This window comes from Strigops habroptila, chromosome 5 (assembly GCF_004027225.2).
Source record: "Strigops habroptila isolate Jane chromosome 5, bStrHab1.2.pri, whole genome shotgun sequence".
In the NCBI taxonomy this organism is placed as follows: Eukaryota; Metazoa; Chordata; class Aves; order Psittaciformes; family Psittacidae; genus Strigops; species Strigops habroptila.
The window spans coordinates 68,602,561-68,620,661 of NC_044281.2; the positions used below are offsets into that span (position 1 = coordinate 68,602,561).

At 41.7% G+C, this 18,101-nt stretch overlaps 1 protein-coding gene and 1 long non-coding RNA gene across 3 annotated transcripts in view; both read left to right on the top strand.

The window, feature by feature from the left end:
• The window catches only part of SUFU (SUFU negative regulator of hedgehog signaling), a 91,626-nt gene that overhangs the window by 18,145 nt on the left and 55,380 nt on the right, over positions 1–18,101 (top strand). For both annotated transcript variants that reach the window (XM_030488574.1, XM_030488573.1), the window contains exon 3: positions 9,272–9,408. In XM_030488574.1, coding sequence (XP_030344434.1) covers positions 9,272–9,408 — 137 coding nt within the window. The remainder of the gene's footprint in view (positions 1–9,271; positions 9,409–18,101) is intronic.
• On the top strand, positions 11,886–17,744 carry LOC115608985. Its single transcript, XR_003991705.1, has 3 exons — positions 11,886–11,963; positions 12,288–12,294; positions 17,733–17,744. It is a non-coding gene; the product is annotated as an uncharacterized LOC115608985 (long non-coding RNA).

Below are 18,101 nucleotides of genomic sequence, written 5' to 3' on the forward strand. Positions count from 1 at the left end.
TCATCAGTTGGGTTTGAAGGAATCTGTGAAAGTTTCCAGTTGATGCCTGCTCAGAGGGCCAACTTCTGCAGCCTCCCCAGATCCTGTTCAGGGTTTGATCATCTGAAAAAGATTTCCAGATATGTGTAACTGGAATCAGCCATTGCCATTTTGCTGTGCATCTCTGAGAAAGGTCTGGCTCCATCTTCCCTGCCTTCCCAATAGGTCATTAAGCCATAAGATCCTCCCCTCCTTTTAGCCTTCTTTTATTAAGGCTCAATAAACCCAGCACCCAGCCTTTCCTCATGGGATGAAGGCAACTGTGGTGTGGTCACCTTTTAATGACACTTGTGTGCCAAGTGCTTCTCACGTGTCTGACTGATTTAGGTTTCTAAAAACTAGTCAGTCTGTCAGGTCTACAAATACATCCAATTCCCATGCAGTTCTCATGTAGGTGACACTATCTCCCATAAGATGGTTGTGCCTGCAGAGTTAGGAGTAGGGTTAATGGCTCTGTAGTCAGAAGGTTTAGAGGAAAAATCAGTTTATCTGTTGTATCAACATTCATTATTTCATAGAATCATAGAACAGCAGGTTTATAGAAACCATTTTTAAAAACCAAAACCTGAACTGTGACTTTCCAGGCTTCAGGGGTAGGATTGTCATCAGCTGAATTTTGAAGAAGCTGAATAGTAAAATGTGTGAAATCAGTGTTGTGTATGTGTGAGTGAAACTTAAACTAAAGTCTCCTCTTGCCCCTCTGCCCCATAACAGCACTTTATTGACTGGATGGTAGCTCAGTGAAGAACGTCTCTGGTTTTATATTGGCCAGCACAAATGGACTCACAAATTTTACTCAGATCTGTCTCAATGTAAGTCTTCTAAGTTGATCCTACATGAGTATTTTGGAAAGCTGACAAACCTGCCTCCAAATAACAGCAGGCTGAGTGCCTCTGCATCTGTTTGGGCTTAGATGTTGGAATAATTCTCTGAAAAACAACTTAAGTTGCTGTTTCTAGAAAGGTTTTCCATTTGGTTGGCAGCTTAGACATTTGATATGACGTACCGCAAGAGCAAGCTCCAAGCAACAGCTTTGGGCATAGTCATAGACTGATGTCTCGAGCATCATGTGTCATGCACTTTCTGGCCTTAATTTTACATGAACAGAAATTTTTGAGCATGTGTTCTTTTTGCATTTGTATTTGCCCTGCTTATGCATGAAGCTTTCCCTTAAATCAAGCTAGGAAGGAGTCCAGTAAGATCCTGTGTGCAGGTTTGGGATGGCTAGAGCTCATGGAATTTCCTGTCGAGCACTCTGAAGAGATAACCATCTGACAAACAGATAACCACCCCCTGCTTCTCTCAGATGTTTTTATGCATTTTTCTTTAAAATTGATGCTTTTTTCAATGCCAGGAGACAATCTGAGAGAATATGTGTAAACAGGTAACAGTAAACAGGTGGGTTTTGGTTGAAATAACTTTTCTGGATACTTTTTAAGCCTTTAATGTAGGGGGGTGCTGTACCTATTATGAAATTGCTTTGCAGGAACATGCCATCGGGGCTCTCAGATGAGACTTTCATATTGTTTGACAGCTGCACTGAAAACAACCATTTCCTGTTAGGCAAGATGCTCGAAGCACCGGGTAGGGTCACTTTTTTCCTTTTTTCTTCCAAAGCTCTGGAATCTGAGAGTAATTTGCTTACAGTGGGAAGACACTGGATAATGCACCTGGAGCTTGAATTCACAAGACTGACTCTCTGCATAGTCTTGTTTGTGGCACATCAGCTCTTGCCTGATGTCTTTCTGGGGAGATGGAGACACTAAGGTGTTCCACTCAGTGGCTGTAACAGCCAGCTGAAGGCTTCTCTTTGGGTTTTAGAAGGCTTCTCTTCGGGTTTTAGACAGGCGACCACCCTTTGTGTTGCTTGTTTGTACGCAGATGCGGGCAGTGAAATACGTGTCTTGATTTGTCTCAGGAAGGACGTGCGAAGTCAGCTTTTTGTTAAACACAAGTCATCTATGTTGCTGGTAGTGATATCTTTGCTAGCTAATAGGAAAATCTTCTGGGATGGTTACTATCTATGCAGTCTTAAAACACTATTGAGAGTTGGGCCTTGAAGTACTTTGGTCTCGTCAAGCAGAGTGGTGGGCACTGCCCATCAGCTTGGTTTAACTGTCTTCTCGAGCTTCTCAAACGTCCTGATATGCTGATCTGGAGTACTGAAAGCTATGGATTGACAGAGTTCTTTGAGGGGTAGGGTGCACCAAGTGGTCCATCCCTCAAATCCATGCCTCTCCAGTTAGAAACAAGGATCTTGTGTGGGACAGCAACACATGCTTTGCACAAGTCCTGGTAGATGACATCAGGTTGTGATAACTGTATTTCTGCAGCCTTCAGAACAGTTTCAGAGTAGCTCACCAGCGGCAGAGCAGGAAGCTTTGTCTTTGTAGAAGATGTGGGGAAATGCAATTAGGGAGTTGAAGCAAAAAGCACCTGAAGTGGCTTCACTAAAGTAGTGGTGATGGAGCTGAAAACTGAAGCTAGGACAAGTGGGTCCAGAGTACTGTAAGCCTGCCCTCGCTCCCCAGGAGAGACCTGGTTTATCTCCCTGGAGCTGCTGGGAGTGGAGCTGTGACTTCTGAAAGTGCAGTCCCAACTATCCCCAAATACCCTGAAAGAGCTTTCTTCTTGTTCCCTGGCTGAAATAATCGTAATGAAGGGCCAGCATTTCCCTACATAAACTCTCATTTTCAGGGCTGGTTCACCTAGTATATTTATACACATACTCTTAAACTCTCAAAAAATAAACACCTAGTACACTCTGCTCCTTGTCTGGAGCTGTGTCGCTTTCAAAAGCAGAATTTCAGAAACAGCCATTCTGCACTGCAGAGGAGCAAACCTCCTCTCATTCCTTGCAAAAGTGAGAATGAAAATGCTTTGGCAAACAGCTTTGATTTAAACTGAAAAGCCTCTGGTTTTCAGAGCTGCTTTTAAAGCAATGGGCTAGTTTGGCTTTTGATCCTCTTAAGCTGGGTTATTTGATGTGAAAAACGCCCTGGGTACTCTGCTGCAGAGAGCAGCTTTTCAGTTCTCTGTGTGTGGCTTCAGGAGAGGGCCTGGCAGAGCGCAGGGTGGTGGGGGGCTCGGGGGGCCCGGCCGCACGGCTCTGTAAATAAAGGGGCCTCTATTTCTTTGGATTCTTTTGCTGGAACTAAATATCATGATCAGTGAAACTCTTACCTCATTAAAGGAACAAGCCAGGCTCCTTCAGCATATGTGCAGTGCAGAGATGCGGTCTCTTCTGCTGAGCTGATTTGCTGAACAGATAAAGGGAGTTTTAACCCAAAGAATGGCATGTGATACATGACCTTGGCTTTCAAAAGGTTTATTTTTGTTCATGCGACAAAATAAGGTTTTAATATTAAATCTAGGGTTGGATTTGACTTGGCAGATACCAGAGCCTTCCATTACTGCTGTGGTCATAATATAAAACTATCTGATGTGTGGGCATGGAGCAAGCCAAGAATTTCTCCATCAGTGTTTGTTTTTTGTGAAAACTTATCCAGCTGCTTTGCAGTTGGCTTGGCTATAAAGGTGATGTGCCCTCGTGTTGGAGGGGGCAAAGCAGCGGCAGGCACAATACGGTCCATGCCGTCTCTTTGTAGTATCTTTAGTTTGGGGGCAAAATATACATTTATTTGTTTTCCTTCTTAGTATTTTAGGGGTGTTTTAAAGAAACTTTCACTCAACACCGTAGGGTTCAGCAGAAGCAAGGCATAAACCAAGCTATGTGAAATACTCAAGTCTGTTAGTAAAGAAACTTAATGCTGTGTTGCAGCTTTTAGTTTATGTACCTGGGGCTATACACAGATACAGAATACTAATTTTGAGGTTTTCTTCCTGCACGTACTCCATCTCAGATCATTGTCTTACTGTAAAGCTGAGGTGCTTTTGGACTGCTGGATTGTAATTGTTTTGCTGAAGAAATGACCTGTAAAGCACTTCAGTGTTGAGATGCTGAACTGACCTCCAAAGCCTTTGTTCTGTATTGGCTATAGTCTGAATTGGTCACCTTCAGATTTAAAAAAACCAAACAAAACACCACCAAAGCAAACAACCAAACCTCAGCCAAAAAACCCCACCACCCAAGTCCCCACCTCCCTTGCTTGCAAAGAAACCTACTCCTAATAATTGTGCCAGAATCTTGCTTCTGTAGAAGAAAAAGTGTGTAATAAAAACGTGTTACTTCTGCAGTTGACACAGGAGTCGGGGTCAGGATAACCTGCTGCAGAGGCTTTGCTGCCCAGTTGGAAGGAACAAGTTAGTTCAGGTAGTGGACCATGAGCGAACCTGGGTTCCATGTGCTTTAGCAGGATTTCTTCCACCTATGGGTTATCTTTACCCCTTCACCCAGTTTTCTGTGGAAATGAGGTTTGTTCCATCTGTCTCTTCTGGAACTTGTAGGGGTTTTTTGATGTGTTGGTTGACTGTGGTTGAATTTTCTGGAAGTTTTCTGGAAGTTCATTGAAAATTGGGAACATTTGGTAAGGAGCCTGCAAGGTGTGATCTTTTTTTGTCCAGTTCCTTGGCAGCCTCTTAAGATAACCCTTAAGCAGTGTGGACATACCCTCCAAGGAGGCAGCCGCCATGGGAATTCAGTGTTTCTACATGGAAGTAGTGGATTGTCTTGGTATAAATTAATTTGTTTAGGGGGAATTTCTTGGTTATGATAGGTGCATCTTCACTCTTGTTGGTAAGGCCTTGAACAAAAATGAACATAGGTAATCTGGGGGAATGAGCAGCTGCTTATATAAGGTAGGAGTCTCTTTATCCTTGTGGGGGATAAAGAGCCATTTTCTTGGGCTTCCATTCATATGGTGTGCATATCTGGAGGTCTCGGGCTTCTTACGGGGCAGATTCATTTCCCAAGTGTTTCTTGGCTAAGGGTGCTACTTACCTCTCCACCAACGGACTGATGCATCCTCATCCTGACAAATTTTGGAGTCCATGGCAGTGTAAGGACTCACGCCCTAGTGAAAAGGGCTTCTGCAAGAGAAGCCAAGCTGCATAACTGGGTACTGGATTGTTCTCTGTGATTTCTGTTAGACCAAGGGTCAGAAGCATGTGGCAGGGTTATAGTTTGTTTAGTTCTGGAAGCTCACATCTGCCTCCATTCTTGTGTATTGTGTACAGTTCTGGTGTCCTCAACATAAAAAGGACATGGAGCTGTTGGAGCGAGTCCAGAGGAGGGCCACAAGGATGATAAGAGGGCTGGAGCACCTCCCGTATGAAGACAAGCTGAAAGAGTTGGGGCTGTTCAGCCTGGAGAAGAAAAGGCTGCGTGGAGACCTCATAGCAGCCTTCCAGTATCTGAAGGGGGCCTACAAGGATGCTGGGGAGGGACTCTTCCTTAGGGACTGTAGTGGTAGGACAAGGGGTAATGGCTTCAAACTTAAACAGGGGAAGTTTAGATTAGATATAAGGAAGAAGTTCTTTACTGTGAGGGTGGTGAAGCACTGGAATGGGTTGCCCAGGGAGGTTGTGGATGCTCCGTCCCTGGCGGTGTTCAAGGCAAGGTTGGACAGAGCCTTGGACCACGTGGTTTAGTGCAAGGTGTCCCTGCCCATGGCAGGGGGGTTGGAACCAGATGATCTTAAGGTCCTTTCCAACCCAAACCATTCTGTGATTCTATGAACTTCAGCCAGGAGCTCTGGTCACGGATTATGGTCTGTTGTTCATTGAAAGAAATTTTAGGGCAGCTATTGAAACTACATTCAACTTACTTTCTAATACAAGACTTCTTCTGTAAGAATAAAAGCAAAAGCTTTAGCAAAAATGCTAAATGAAAATAATATCTAATTACATTCTCAATATTGTATGAAATAAATATAAATGAAATTAGCATTTCTTCCTGTGAAGGACTTGCCTGAATTAAACATAAAGGATTTCTAAAATAGTCACAAGCTTTTAAAGCCACGTGTCACAATTTCTTCAAAAGCAAGTTGCCAACCTAAAATTAAACAGATCAAAGACTTGTACTTTACAGACTGTTACCTTGGAACAGCTGCACAAAACAGGTGAATTGTATGTATTTAAATTTTCACTGTAACAAAGCCATTTGTTTTCAGCAACCTGTGACCATTAACTATTAAAAACCATTTTAAATCTAATCTTTAAATACAAATCTCTTACATGCAGGTTGAACTTTTCTGAAATTTAACTGTTAATTTAAGAATTTGAGAATTTAAGCACTGTATGCTGCTGCATTTTTTTAGTGGTTTTAGAAGATACATGTTTTGATTCTTAAGGGTTTGGGGTTTTTTTAAGTCTTTGAAGGGAATTAACTTCTCATTTTCTTATCTTTAATTCTGTTTATTTTCTAGTAGATCTTCTCTCTATTAGAGTCTCTTTTGCTACCATATAAAAAAAATCATGTAAGAAACATTGCCTGTCAGTTTTACTGCTTTGCAACTACTGGTATGTCGCTGATCAATGTTCTCCTAAACGCTCACCTTGCTTTACATGTTATGGGTAATCACCTGAACACTTCTGTTACCCTGTAACTTGTGCATGGATCAATATAAAGCATGTGTGGTGTTCTCTTAAACAGTTATTTCTGGGAAGCGGAGAGATCTGTGAAGTTCAAAAACCCCCCATTAGACTCTAGTTTGATGCGTATTAGAAGTAAAGCTGTGTTTCAGAATGTGCCTTGAAAGGAGGAAATTCAATAGGGAGCCATCTTACTTTCCAAAAATTTAAACTGTGAAAGATCAGCTCGAAGGCTTTTTGTTAACTTTGATCTTTCTTAAAATTGACCCGTTCATAATGCGTTGCAGTTTCTGGTGTGTGCTTTTTCCTGGAATCAGTCCTTGAAAACTACCCACTTTGAAGCGTTTTTGTTTCTCCCTTTAAGAAATATTTCTGTTTTTCCTTTGCTAACTGATACGTGAAACTAATAAAACGCAACAGGGGTGCTGAATGTACAAAGTACAACTTTGCATTTGTGAGGCTATCACCATCCTGTGTCAGTCTTTTTGGTAGGCCTGCACGCGTGATTGCAGAACACGGGTTTCACTGCATATCCAGATTCCGCTCCCTGGCTGGCTGGTTATTCAGTAAGCTCTTGCTTTGTTTAAGAACCAAATGTAATTATTTGGCTTGTTGCTTAAAGGTACACGTCTTTGCCAAAAGAGGTTTGATGTGTACCATTTGACCATTCTGAAATGTGTTTTCTGCTCTGTTCATAGGGAAATTGATTCGGTAGTATATAATTCTCAAATTCTTTGCTGAGGATAATGTAGAGATAAACAAAAATGGACATTTCATACTAATGAAATAAAGACTTTATTTGCTATATTGCTCATTCCCTTTTATTGCAGATGTCTGTCTTTCAATATGTACTCCCTTGTTTTCAGTCACAGATTTTTATTCTTTTTAGTATTTTAGTGGTGTTTAAAAAAAAACTTTCACTCAAAACTGCAGGGTTCAGCACTGTATTCAGTATTGTAATTGCTATGTTACCTCTGGGCTGTGTCATAGTCTAGCTCTGTCCTTGGGTATATTTCTTAACTACTTTTATTACATCGTTTGAAAGTCTAATACAATCAAACTTTCCTTGAAAAATCCTCAAATGAAGTTACATTGCATGATGATGGTGTGGTATCGATGCTTGAGTCTCCTCAGTTTTAACACGTCATTAGGTAAAGTCACTATGAAGCATTTCTGTTTCGAAGTCTTTTGGAACTATTGGAACAATCCTTCCAACACTTGGAGCTGGTCAGTGCACTGCTGCTGAGCTGTGTTTTTCAAATGGAAAATGCTCTCATTACTATCCTGACTGCTGACTGGTTTAAGGCATAGTACAATGTTAAGGCTTTGTGCATTGTGACTTTCATATGTGCCAGCAAGGTACCAGCATCCAAGACATTCGCAAAGTTTCTCCAGAGAATTTGCCAATGGCTGCAGGTGTTGGAGATTTGAACTTGCAGAATGATACTGGTTTGTGAAAGCTTCTGTAAGGTGTCTTTATGCTCAGTGTAAATCCTTCTTTCTTTCCTCTGCCTTCGTGGAATATCCACAGCAAACAAGCGAGGCATGTGATGACAGTGGTAAAAAGGAGACAGATGTCCCCAACTTGCTTTTAATTTTGCAAGCTATGAGGTTTCTCATTTTCTACAGGCAAATGTGGCAATTTTAGCTGCTGGGGACTTGGAACAGGAAATTTCCCTTGTGTGTGTGTGTATATATGTATGTATACATATTAAAAAGAGGATTCTCAAGGACTAGTTTTGTTGAAGTAATGAGTAGTATGGGGTATCCTCTATTTACTCCATCTTGCTATAGCCTTGATACTTCAATTATGACTTTATTCTCTTGGGTAGACCCTATCTGACCTAGAATCATAGAATAGTAAGGGTTGGAAAGGATCATCTAATTCCAACTCCCCTGCCATGGCCAGGGACACCTTGCACTAAACCATGTGGTCCAAGGCTCTGTCCAACCTGGCCTTGAACACCGCCAGGGATGGAGCATCCACAACCTCCCTGGGCAACCCATTCCAGTGCTTCACCACCCTCACTGTAAACCAAATAAACTGACACCTATTTATGTCAAATGGGGAAATGGCCAAACTACTGCTTCTTGAACTATAGTTGTCCTATTCAATGCTTTTTTTCTCCTTTATATACAAGGAGAATGTGTGCAGGCATATGTTGGAGCAAAATAAGAATTAGTCCATTGTATGAGACACTATTAACTTTCTGCCTGTATCCTCTTGTTTTCCTGTCCCTTGCTGACCATCTGCAACATAGAAATATGTTATAAATGAAAATATACATCAAAATCAGCTGTTTCAACCCAGAAACTTACTACGCAATACTTCAGTTGCATCTCACTTCTCCATGTATAGAGCTCACAAGGGTGGGTAACATTATTTCCTGTTACACACTTTCTTTGCTGTTCCCATTTAGCTATCAGTGCAAAACTTACAATGATGTTTTAAAAACAAATTCAGGTTGCTGAAAATCCCACCAGTCCCAGGAAAGAAATCATGTTTCCAAGGCTCCATTATTTTGACTGAAAACACTACTATGATAGTTATCTTTGAAATTGTATTACGTCAGCTAACCTAACAATGTTAGGCCATTCGGGCCAGAGTAGACTCGAATAAAAGAAATACTAAACTTATCTTTTCTATGAGAACACTCATCATTTTTCCATGGTCCTAATCTTGAAGCCTGCTCTGGTTACAAGAAGTATGTCATGACTTTTTATTTTTCATTCCCTGCAGGTTTACAGGAACAGACGGACCAAGTGGTTTCGGATTTGAGCTGACGTTTCGCCTAAAGAGAGAAACAGGGGAGTCGGCACCACCTACTTGGCCAGCAGAGTTAATGCAAGGCTTAGCCAGATACGTCTTCCAGTCAGGTACTGCAGGGTTAAATATGCTGCCTCGCTTTTTTCCTGCCCTTGTTCTGAAGGACAACATCTGTTACAGGGTGCGACATTTGTCTCATCAGTGCTCAATCAAATCTTGAGCATTATATTTGTCTGAGAACCCAAAAGAGCATGTTCCTTCCATCAGCCCAGCTTGCTGGGGAAAAAACCCAACTGCTGTTCAGGTAACACCAAATCCCTAGTACCGAAAAGCTGAAGATACAGAACAGTTAGTAACCATAGGAAGCCTGCCCAGTGGCTCTTTGTTGATCTTCTGTGGTGTTGGTTTCATGAAATGGCTGAGGAGTGCCCATCTCGATAAGGTGTCACTTCTCAGACTATCACTTCAAAAAAAGTTGCATTTCATTCACAAGCAAATCTCTTCCTATGGTCTCTGCAGTTGAGCAGCAGCCACGTATGTAAACAAGAAGTTGCTAGGATGAGAAAATGTAAAAATCATAAGGGATGCCAAGGCTGGGAGGGCTGAGGAATTAACAATTGGGAATCATCAATGCTGATGGAGACATGCCAGAAAACCGTGAACCAGGGTACCTACAAAACATCCTCTTGCACTACTCTTTCTCGATTTCGTTCATACAAGTAGATTGAATATTAGTTCTAGTCTGAGCATGTGAGGACCCATAGAATGGTTGAGTGCACTGGAAGGCACTCTCCAGCATCACAAGAGCTGAATGAAAATACTTGAAGACCTTTTTTTAACCTAGTTTGAGGTCCTTTACAGGTAAAGTGCCTTCTAAATCAATGATTATTGAATTTGTAACATTTGGCGCTCGTTCTACTAGTTAATAAATTGCTCAGTAACTTCTGATTCTATTGCTGGTTAAAACCAGGACTGCACTGCTAACCTCAGTGACAAATCTCTGAGGCAGAGGCAACTCTTGTAGGTTTGGGGTTTTTTTCCTAAATATTGACTGATAGAGACCAATTCCAGCACAGATTATTGCTTCTCTTCATATTGGGAGTGTCTCTTGTTGCAGTTTAAAATGACACAAGCATGTTTTTTATAACCTTTGTTGTGCAGCTATCTTCCCCAGCTGACATCCAAATTTGGGCTCACCTTTCTATCTTGATTTTTGCTGCTCTTAAGCATCTAAATACGAGTAACTCATCATTTTTGCCATTGTTTGAGGTTCCCATCCTGCCTAAATTGTATTGTGCAGTAGCTTTTTGATACTGACCATGCAGTGATGAATTCATGCTCACATTTTCTGTGTATTGACTGCAAGGTCTAAAGAAAACATCTTAGTTTAAAGTCTCCCTTTTACATGTTAGATACTTACCTTACATATAAGACCTCTTTTTAAATTTTCTGCTCCAATGTAGGTTCTCATAACAGTCTTTAATAGAGTAGTTTCAGTGCCTTCTATTTGCACATTAAGCAGCCTCTCTTGCTTGTTTGTCTCACCCTTTTCATGGGTGAGAGGAAGTCTGCAGAGTGAAATGGGATTCGGTAGGGTACTTTAGGACAAACTTCTCAGTGACTAAGCTGGCACTCAGGGCAGAGACTTTCCTTGTTTGGTTCCTGCACTAATGCAGTCTCGTGTTTCTGAACTTAAAGCCAATGAACTGTTTTTAGACTGGAAAGAGTGGTTGTGTCCATGCATCAGTCTGACATGAACTTTTAAGGGCCCCCAGTATTATCCTTGCTGGTTTTGACTTTTTATCCACCATGACTCTTTAAAGGCACTGCTCAAATATATGTTAATGGATTCTAGCCTCTGGGTGTTTAGCTCTCAGTTTACGTTATTTAAAAACCGAGTGTATGAACCATAAGTTGACTTCTTCCTTTGAATATGAAATAGAGCGTGAGCCAACTCTATGCTCATCATGCAATAGGCAACCCAATGCTGGGTTACCTTAGGAAGAGCATGAGCAGAAGATTGAGGGAAGTTACTCCCTCTTTGGCATTGCACTGGGGATGCTTCACTTAAAATACTATGTCCTGATTTGGGCCTCCTGGTTTAAGAGATCCTTAAAAACTGGAGTGTGTCCAGAGTAGTCAGGGTCCTATAGCAAGTGAGCTATGAAGAGAGCTGAGGGAGCAGAGCAGTGTTAGCCTGTGAAGAGAAGGTGCAGCGTGATCTGACAGGAGCCTACAACTGTTGAGAGGTTAGGTACAAGACTGGGGTCAAGCCCTATCTAATACAACAAAGGGCTACAGCTCTGAATTGTATTATGGGAGGTTCTGGAAGGGCTTCAGGGAAAACTTGCTCACAAGGAGGGTGGCAAAGAACAGGGAACAGTTTAAAAGAGAGGTGGTGGATCTCCATTCCTTAAAAGGTTCAGGACTTAGCCCCACAAAGGTACAACAGCCCTGATCATCATTGGTGATGGCTCCACTTAAATAGGAGGCTGGACAAGAGACCTCCAGAGGCCTCTTAGATGTCACAGAAGAGTTGGACGTTTTGTTTTGGCTTTTTTTCTGTACAGCTTCATGCCCTTCAGCAAGCAGCTGTGTGCTCTCACTGAGTATTACCAACCATTCCTTGCCCTGTATAAGAGGAAACCATATGATGTTGCAGAAAGTGACCAAGCTCTAGTTTTGTTTTAGTACAAATTTGTTTATCACTTGTCTCTTTCGAATAAAAACTTTCTTAGGCTAAGATCTTCTGGCTAATCATAGGCATCAGGATAATCCCGAGAAGATGATGCATTTAAAAGTAAGCCTTTTAATGGGACATACTATCATGTTTCTTGATCTCTCAGGGCAATACCTGTTGACAGCACCTAGATGCAGTCATTTTCTATTTAGTGTAAGCTTACTCACTCCATTGCTCTGCACAGTCCCCTGTCCTTCTACATCTGACGTGTCTTGCTTTGCTTTACTGGTGAGAGCTGCCCCCTCTCAGGCTGGCAGTCCCCACAGCAATACCTGTGTTCTTCCTTGCATCACCCCTGGGTAATCAGGCACCCACTGCTCTGCACTGTTCGTTTTTTTTTTTCTGCCCAACAGGATTTGCCCCAGTCTAACGTGCTCATTCTGCAAAGCCAAGTGATCTTTTGCTGTCATCTTTTTTTCTTGGTCTTTTACAGGACTTTTCTGGTCAGATGTTAAAACTTTAAAACTGTGAAGTACTGGAAGGGGTGGTTCTCCTGAAGCCCATTGGGCAGTAGGCAGGCTGGGCCTGCATTGTTTTACATGATGAAGGGTTTCTTTTTGCTCAAGTTCTTTCTGTCTCTGCCACTTGGAGCATTGATCAAATGCAACAACGATAAGTGCTGTTTGACTCCGCTGTATGGACCTTAAAGTTGTCCTCTGCTGTTTGTTTTTTCTGTTTTTTAAAAACCCCAAATTTGGAATCTCTTTAATACTCCAAAATTGGCTGAAAAACATTTGATGAACCGAAACAACTTAAGTAATGCCTATGAATCCACTCTGAACAAGAGGCAAGAGAAAATAAGACTGGCAGGAGCTTTTTCGATAGGCTCCAAGCACTTTCACATGTCAAAAGATTGTTTACTTTGAAAGTTATGCTAAGAGCTAAATTCTTATCTCTTGAATAACAAGCCAACTTTTTGGTTATCATAGATGTGCTTTGCTGGGTCAGGTTGAAGTTGGGGGAGAGTAAGGTGTAGTTACAGTTCTGCTGAACCTGAGCATTTTGAGATGGTGATGACTGAGTTGAAGACTCATCTAGCAGCTACTCATGTCCTAAGTATTATTACTGTATATTGCAGTTGCAAAGCATGTCTCATTGCAAGTGATGTATTTTTGTAACAAACACTTCTAGGCAAATGAATGTCATGTGCCTTTGTTCCTGTCTCTCCTGCACTGTGGCTGTGCTTTAGAAAAGCAGTCTTCTGCATTGAATTTCAGCCCTCTCTGAGCCTTGGCTTCCCTGTTCACTGTAACAAACACTTGGTGCTTTGTGCTTTTGATTAAATGGCACTACTTCCCCTCCTTCAACCAAATGAAGCTTGAGAATCTCAAAAATTTTATTTGTGGCTTTATCTGTTCTTCATTTTATCACTGTTTGACCACGACCACACATTCCAACTCTGTTATTTTTAGTTTTAAAAACCCCCAAACCTGCAAACTTTGAATTGGTGACTTTAGCTTGTCATGGTTCACGGATATACTGGGAATATCTCATGGTACAACAAATTTATACTTCAAACGAAGAGGAAGAAACGCTTTTCCTGCAGAAAGCTTATCCAGGGCTTATTGCAACTGTTAACTCTTTAGGTACTGCAATATTACAACACTTAATCAGTAGAGAGAGGCTATTATTTGTGTTTTCCTGAAATCAAAATCTGCATTGTTTCGAAGTTAAAGTTAGCTTCACAGGCCTGCCTGATATATATTATAAGGGCCATATATTAATGTAGTATGGAAACAAATGTGTTGTGTGCATGAGTTCTTGCTGCTTCTGTGTTTCTTGGCCTGAAAGAAAACAGCTGCAGCTGCAAGGTACAGGGTTGGAGAAACTCTCAGGAAAAACTCATCATGTTAATGGCGTAGTGTATGTCATGGTTATATTCTCTGCAATGCATGATCGCAGTGGGGAGCTAGTTAGTGGAACTAGCTTCAGAAGTATTAAGATGACATCCATGAATTAGAGGTTTACAGGTTGGCGGAGCTTGGTGACATTTACCCCAGAACATGTCAGCCTGAGCAGTCTGAGCCCTGCCATTGCAGGGGGAACAGGTAGCATTTCAGGAGGCTGGAAAATGACAAATGCTGTTCTTCACCTTCAGCCCCCCCCAAAAAAACCCAAACAAACAACAAAACCAAAACAAACCCCAAAAATGCAAAACCCTGAGGTTTCCAATTGGTCACTCAGACTTCAGGTCTTAGGAAACTGCTAGGAAAAACAAACCATCTAGAAGGCATCCAGGGAATAACGGCTGTTCCAGCATACATTTATCAAGAATGAATCAGAACAAACTAATTGTGATGAAGTTACAGGCACCATGGGAAGCAGTGAATGTTGGTTACTTTGATCCTAGTGAGACTTTTGGCATTGCCTCTTCCAACAAGTATGCAAGCGAGCTGAGGAAATGCGGTCTTGATGAAAACTAAAGAGAGATGCAATACTGGTTGGATATTTGGAGTCTGAGTAATTGTCAATGTGTAGTTGTCAACAACAAAAGATGCATAGAGTTTGGATTCCTCTAAAATCTGTCCTAGAGCTCATGCAATTTTGTATTGATCAGGATGATGAAATGCAAAGTATCCTGATGAAATGTGCAGACACAGCAAAGCACTTTTGGTGCAGAGGGCTCAGATTCAGACAACCTTTGCAAATAGTGGAAATTGTCTCAAGTACCAATGTGCAGTAAGGTGAGGGATGTGCAACAGCCGTGAGGTCCTGTGCTTACACAGAATAATCCAATGCACAGTTCTGAAAGGAGACAACGATTCAAAGTTAATGTCGCCAATGAACTATACCTAAAGCAACATGCTGAGAGAAGTGAAATTAACGTATAAATAGAAGTGTTCTGTGTATTGCATGTGATAGGGTTGTACGCTGCTGGAAACACCTTGAAGGGCAAGGGAGAGCATTGTACCTCATTTTGGGCAAAAAAACTTCAAGTCAGATGCGTCCCAGTTGGAGAGAGTCTGGAGGAGAGCAATAGGAATGACTCAAAGGTCCAGAAAATATGACCTGTGGAGGAATGATCGAAAGATCATTTGTTTAGTGTAGGGAAGAGAAGATGGAAGGAAGATGTGAGAACAGTCTTCAAATATGCAAAAGGTTGCTGTAGGGAATAAAGTAATGGTTTTTTTGTGTGCCTACTGAGGGTATGAGAGGTCTGCCACTATTAAAATTTCTGTAAGGCAGACTTAGGGTTTGTCATTAGGAAAACATCTGAATGATAAGTGGGGTGAAATACTGGAATAGTTGCAGATTCCCCATTGCTGCATACTTTTAAGAACAAGTCAAAGTATTCTATGTGGGTATTTGTCAGAAAGAGTTGATCCCAGGTGAGCACAGAGTAGGAGCCGCCTTAGTCCCCTTTATATTATACCTATGTCTTGACTGACTAGGTGTCCTCTTTGGGTTTTCTAAATGTAATTTTCTATGGTTCCATAAATACATAATTTATCTTTTTTTTTCATAGTCTCCTGATTACTAGTGTAATGAAATATATATTTATGTGAGTTTGAAGTCTCAGCTAATTTAAAAGTTGAATTTTAATATTAAACCTTTGACTAGAGAGTAGTAAGAGGCTGTCTGGGGGACCGCAAAATGGAAATACCAAAATGTACAAGCAAAGGAAGTAAGCATGTGCAAGATGCAATGTGTGGATGGCAGTTTAATGTAGATTTCAGCTGATTACTTCAGGAGAAACTCACTTAGATGAGATATTCCTTAGAAAACCTATTACACTTTTGTAAAGTCTATTGGACAGAACTAATTCCAGCAGGTACATGACAAGTTATATGTTGGTAACAGCATGTTAAAACAATGACTGAACAGCTCTAGCTGATGTGTTGGGTTCTTTTCTGAAGAAACATGAGGGAACTTAGTATCTGTGAGCTTCTGTCCTCTGTCATGATTCAAGTTAGTGGGACAATTTCCCAAAGTTACTGGAAGGGAGAATGGTTCTGACTGGTGCATGCAAATGCCCAAGGCAGCACAGCCACACAAGCCTTTGGCAGCCAGGCTGAAAAGAAAGCCCAAAATGAGGTACGTGTAGCATTCCTTAGTTACTTCTGACATGTCATACTTTCTTCAGGTAGAAATTATCGTCAGATGGCTTGTCTGTAGTTTGAGGAATCACATACACTCTTCCTGCCTACATGCTTGTTGGTTCAGTGCATCAGTTCGGGGCCATTGTGCCATCTCTGTGTGCTGCAGTTTCCCCCTTTTTTAAGCCAGGGTGATTACAGGAGTTGTAAGGACTGCAGATAGAGATACACTCTTCTTATTTGGCAGTTTTCATCTGATCCAAGTTAGTTTAGTCTGAGCCATGGAGGCACTTTGCGTTTGACAGGCAATATAACTTTTACACTGAAAATGGGACTCAGTGGGATTAAGTGATTTGACTGGAGTCACAGCCCTGAAGCCGTTCAGCCAGCAGATACCTTGACACCTGCTGCCCTGCTGTAACTGCTACACCTCATCTTCACATCTTCTCGTGTCCAGAAAGCTTCAGTGCGGTAGCCTCAGTGACTCTTACCTTGCCAACATGTTTTCAAACATTCTTGACACAGGCCAATTTTGTGTGTAAAAAGGAAATAAAAAACCCCAACCAAACCCAAAACAAACTCTTTGCTTCCTTGAATACAAATGAGGCCTGTCTAGCTTGTTTGTAAAACAGTGTGTTTTTTCTTCCCAGTATGATGACTAAAGCCAAATACAATCTCCCAGTAATTCATATATATTTTTCCCTGACTGTGCCTTTATATTTTTTTTTTTTTCATCCCCAGGCTGATTTATTGTTCTCTTCTGGTTGCTATGGCTCTGTAAAATGTATGTATTTTTTCTATCATCTGTTTGTAATATTGACCAGTTTCCAGCGTAGAGCTGGCCCTGGCTCCTCTGTAGTATTCCAGGATTTTAGATTAAAAATGGGGGGGATTAACTATGGTTTTTAGCTCTACAAAGAAGTATAAATCAACTTCAATTTCATTTCAGCAGAACCTGTTATGTAGTGAACTCTGCTGTGCAAACACCGAAAATGTACCACAGTAAATTGCCGTAGGTGAACAGGACTCAACCAAGTGCGCAGGCTGCGTGCATTTATCCTGCAAAGGAGTATGGAAACATTAAGTCACTGGTTCCAATTTAACCCAAGTTTGTCATGGCCAAAAGCTCTCATCATCTGATAGTTATTCAGTGGTCCATGAGAAATTGGTTGGGTTTTAGCCTAATTCCCCTTAGATGTTTCCCATAAAACAAGCTATTCTGTGAGCAGCAGCACAGATCAAGCGTGGTCCTTTATGTCTTTTTGTGCTAGCTCCTCTACATCCCACACTGCAGCAATAAATCCACTTCTCCCCACACTGCTGCCTATGAGCTCACCTCCCAGTATTTCCCATCCCTCCCCCCCATCTCCTAAGCCAGCCTTGTCATATCCCTTAGATTCCAGCTGGGATGTACGTGCTGTGGCTGGTACCAAACGACGTGCTGGCTGATAAAACAAACTGGTTGCTTGTGTTCAGAGCGGTTGGCTGACGTGCCAGGCATGACAGGCAGCTATTGAGTTTGTGCTTCAGTCTCTAACCTGTTGCTAGTTTTCCCCGTAGCTGGCTGGAGGCTCTTAAGTTGCTGGGGAGGGAATTGCCAAATGCAACTCTTGTAAGTTGTCCTGATAGGTGTTGCAGCAAAGTGCAGGTTGCAGAGGGACCTGGCCCTTTTTATTCCCCCTTGTAGATCACAAATAAAGCTTATGCAGCACTGCTAGTAATCCAGAGAGAAGCATCTCTCTGCAAAGCTGTCAGACAGACAACATGGAAAAGACCTCATGGAAAATGTTTTTGTCTGCAGAAAAGATGACTCTACGAGGAGACATTTTTGTAGGCATATAAATGCATGAAATACTTGAAATACTGTCCCATAGTTGCACAGAGAAGGCATTGAAGCTGGAACTGAGTTTAGTTTTAGTGTCTTCTTCTTGTTACTGCTTGGGATGCTCAAGAGTAGAAACTTGCCTAGCGGCATTATCTGATCACCCTGTACTGCCCAATGCCTATTGCATGTCCCACCAGACGA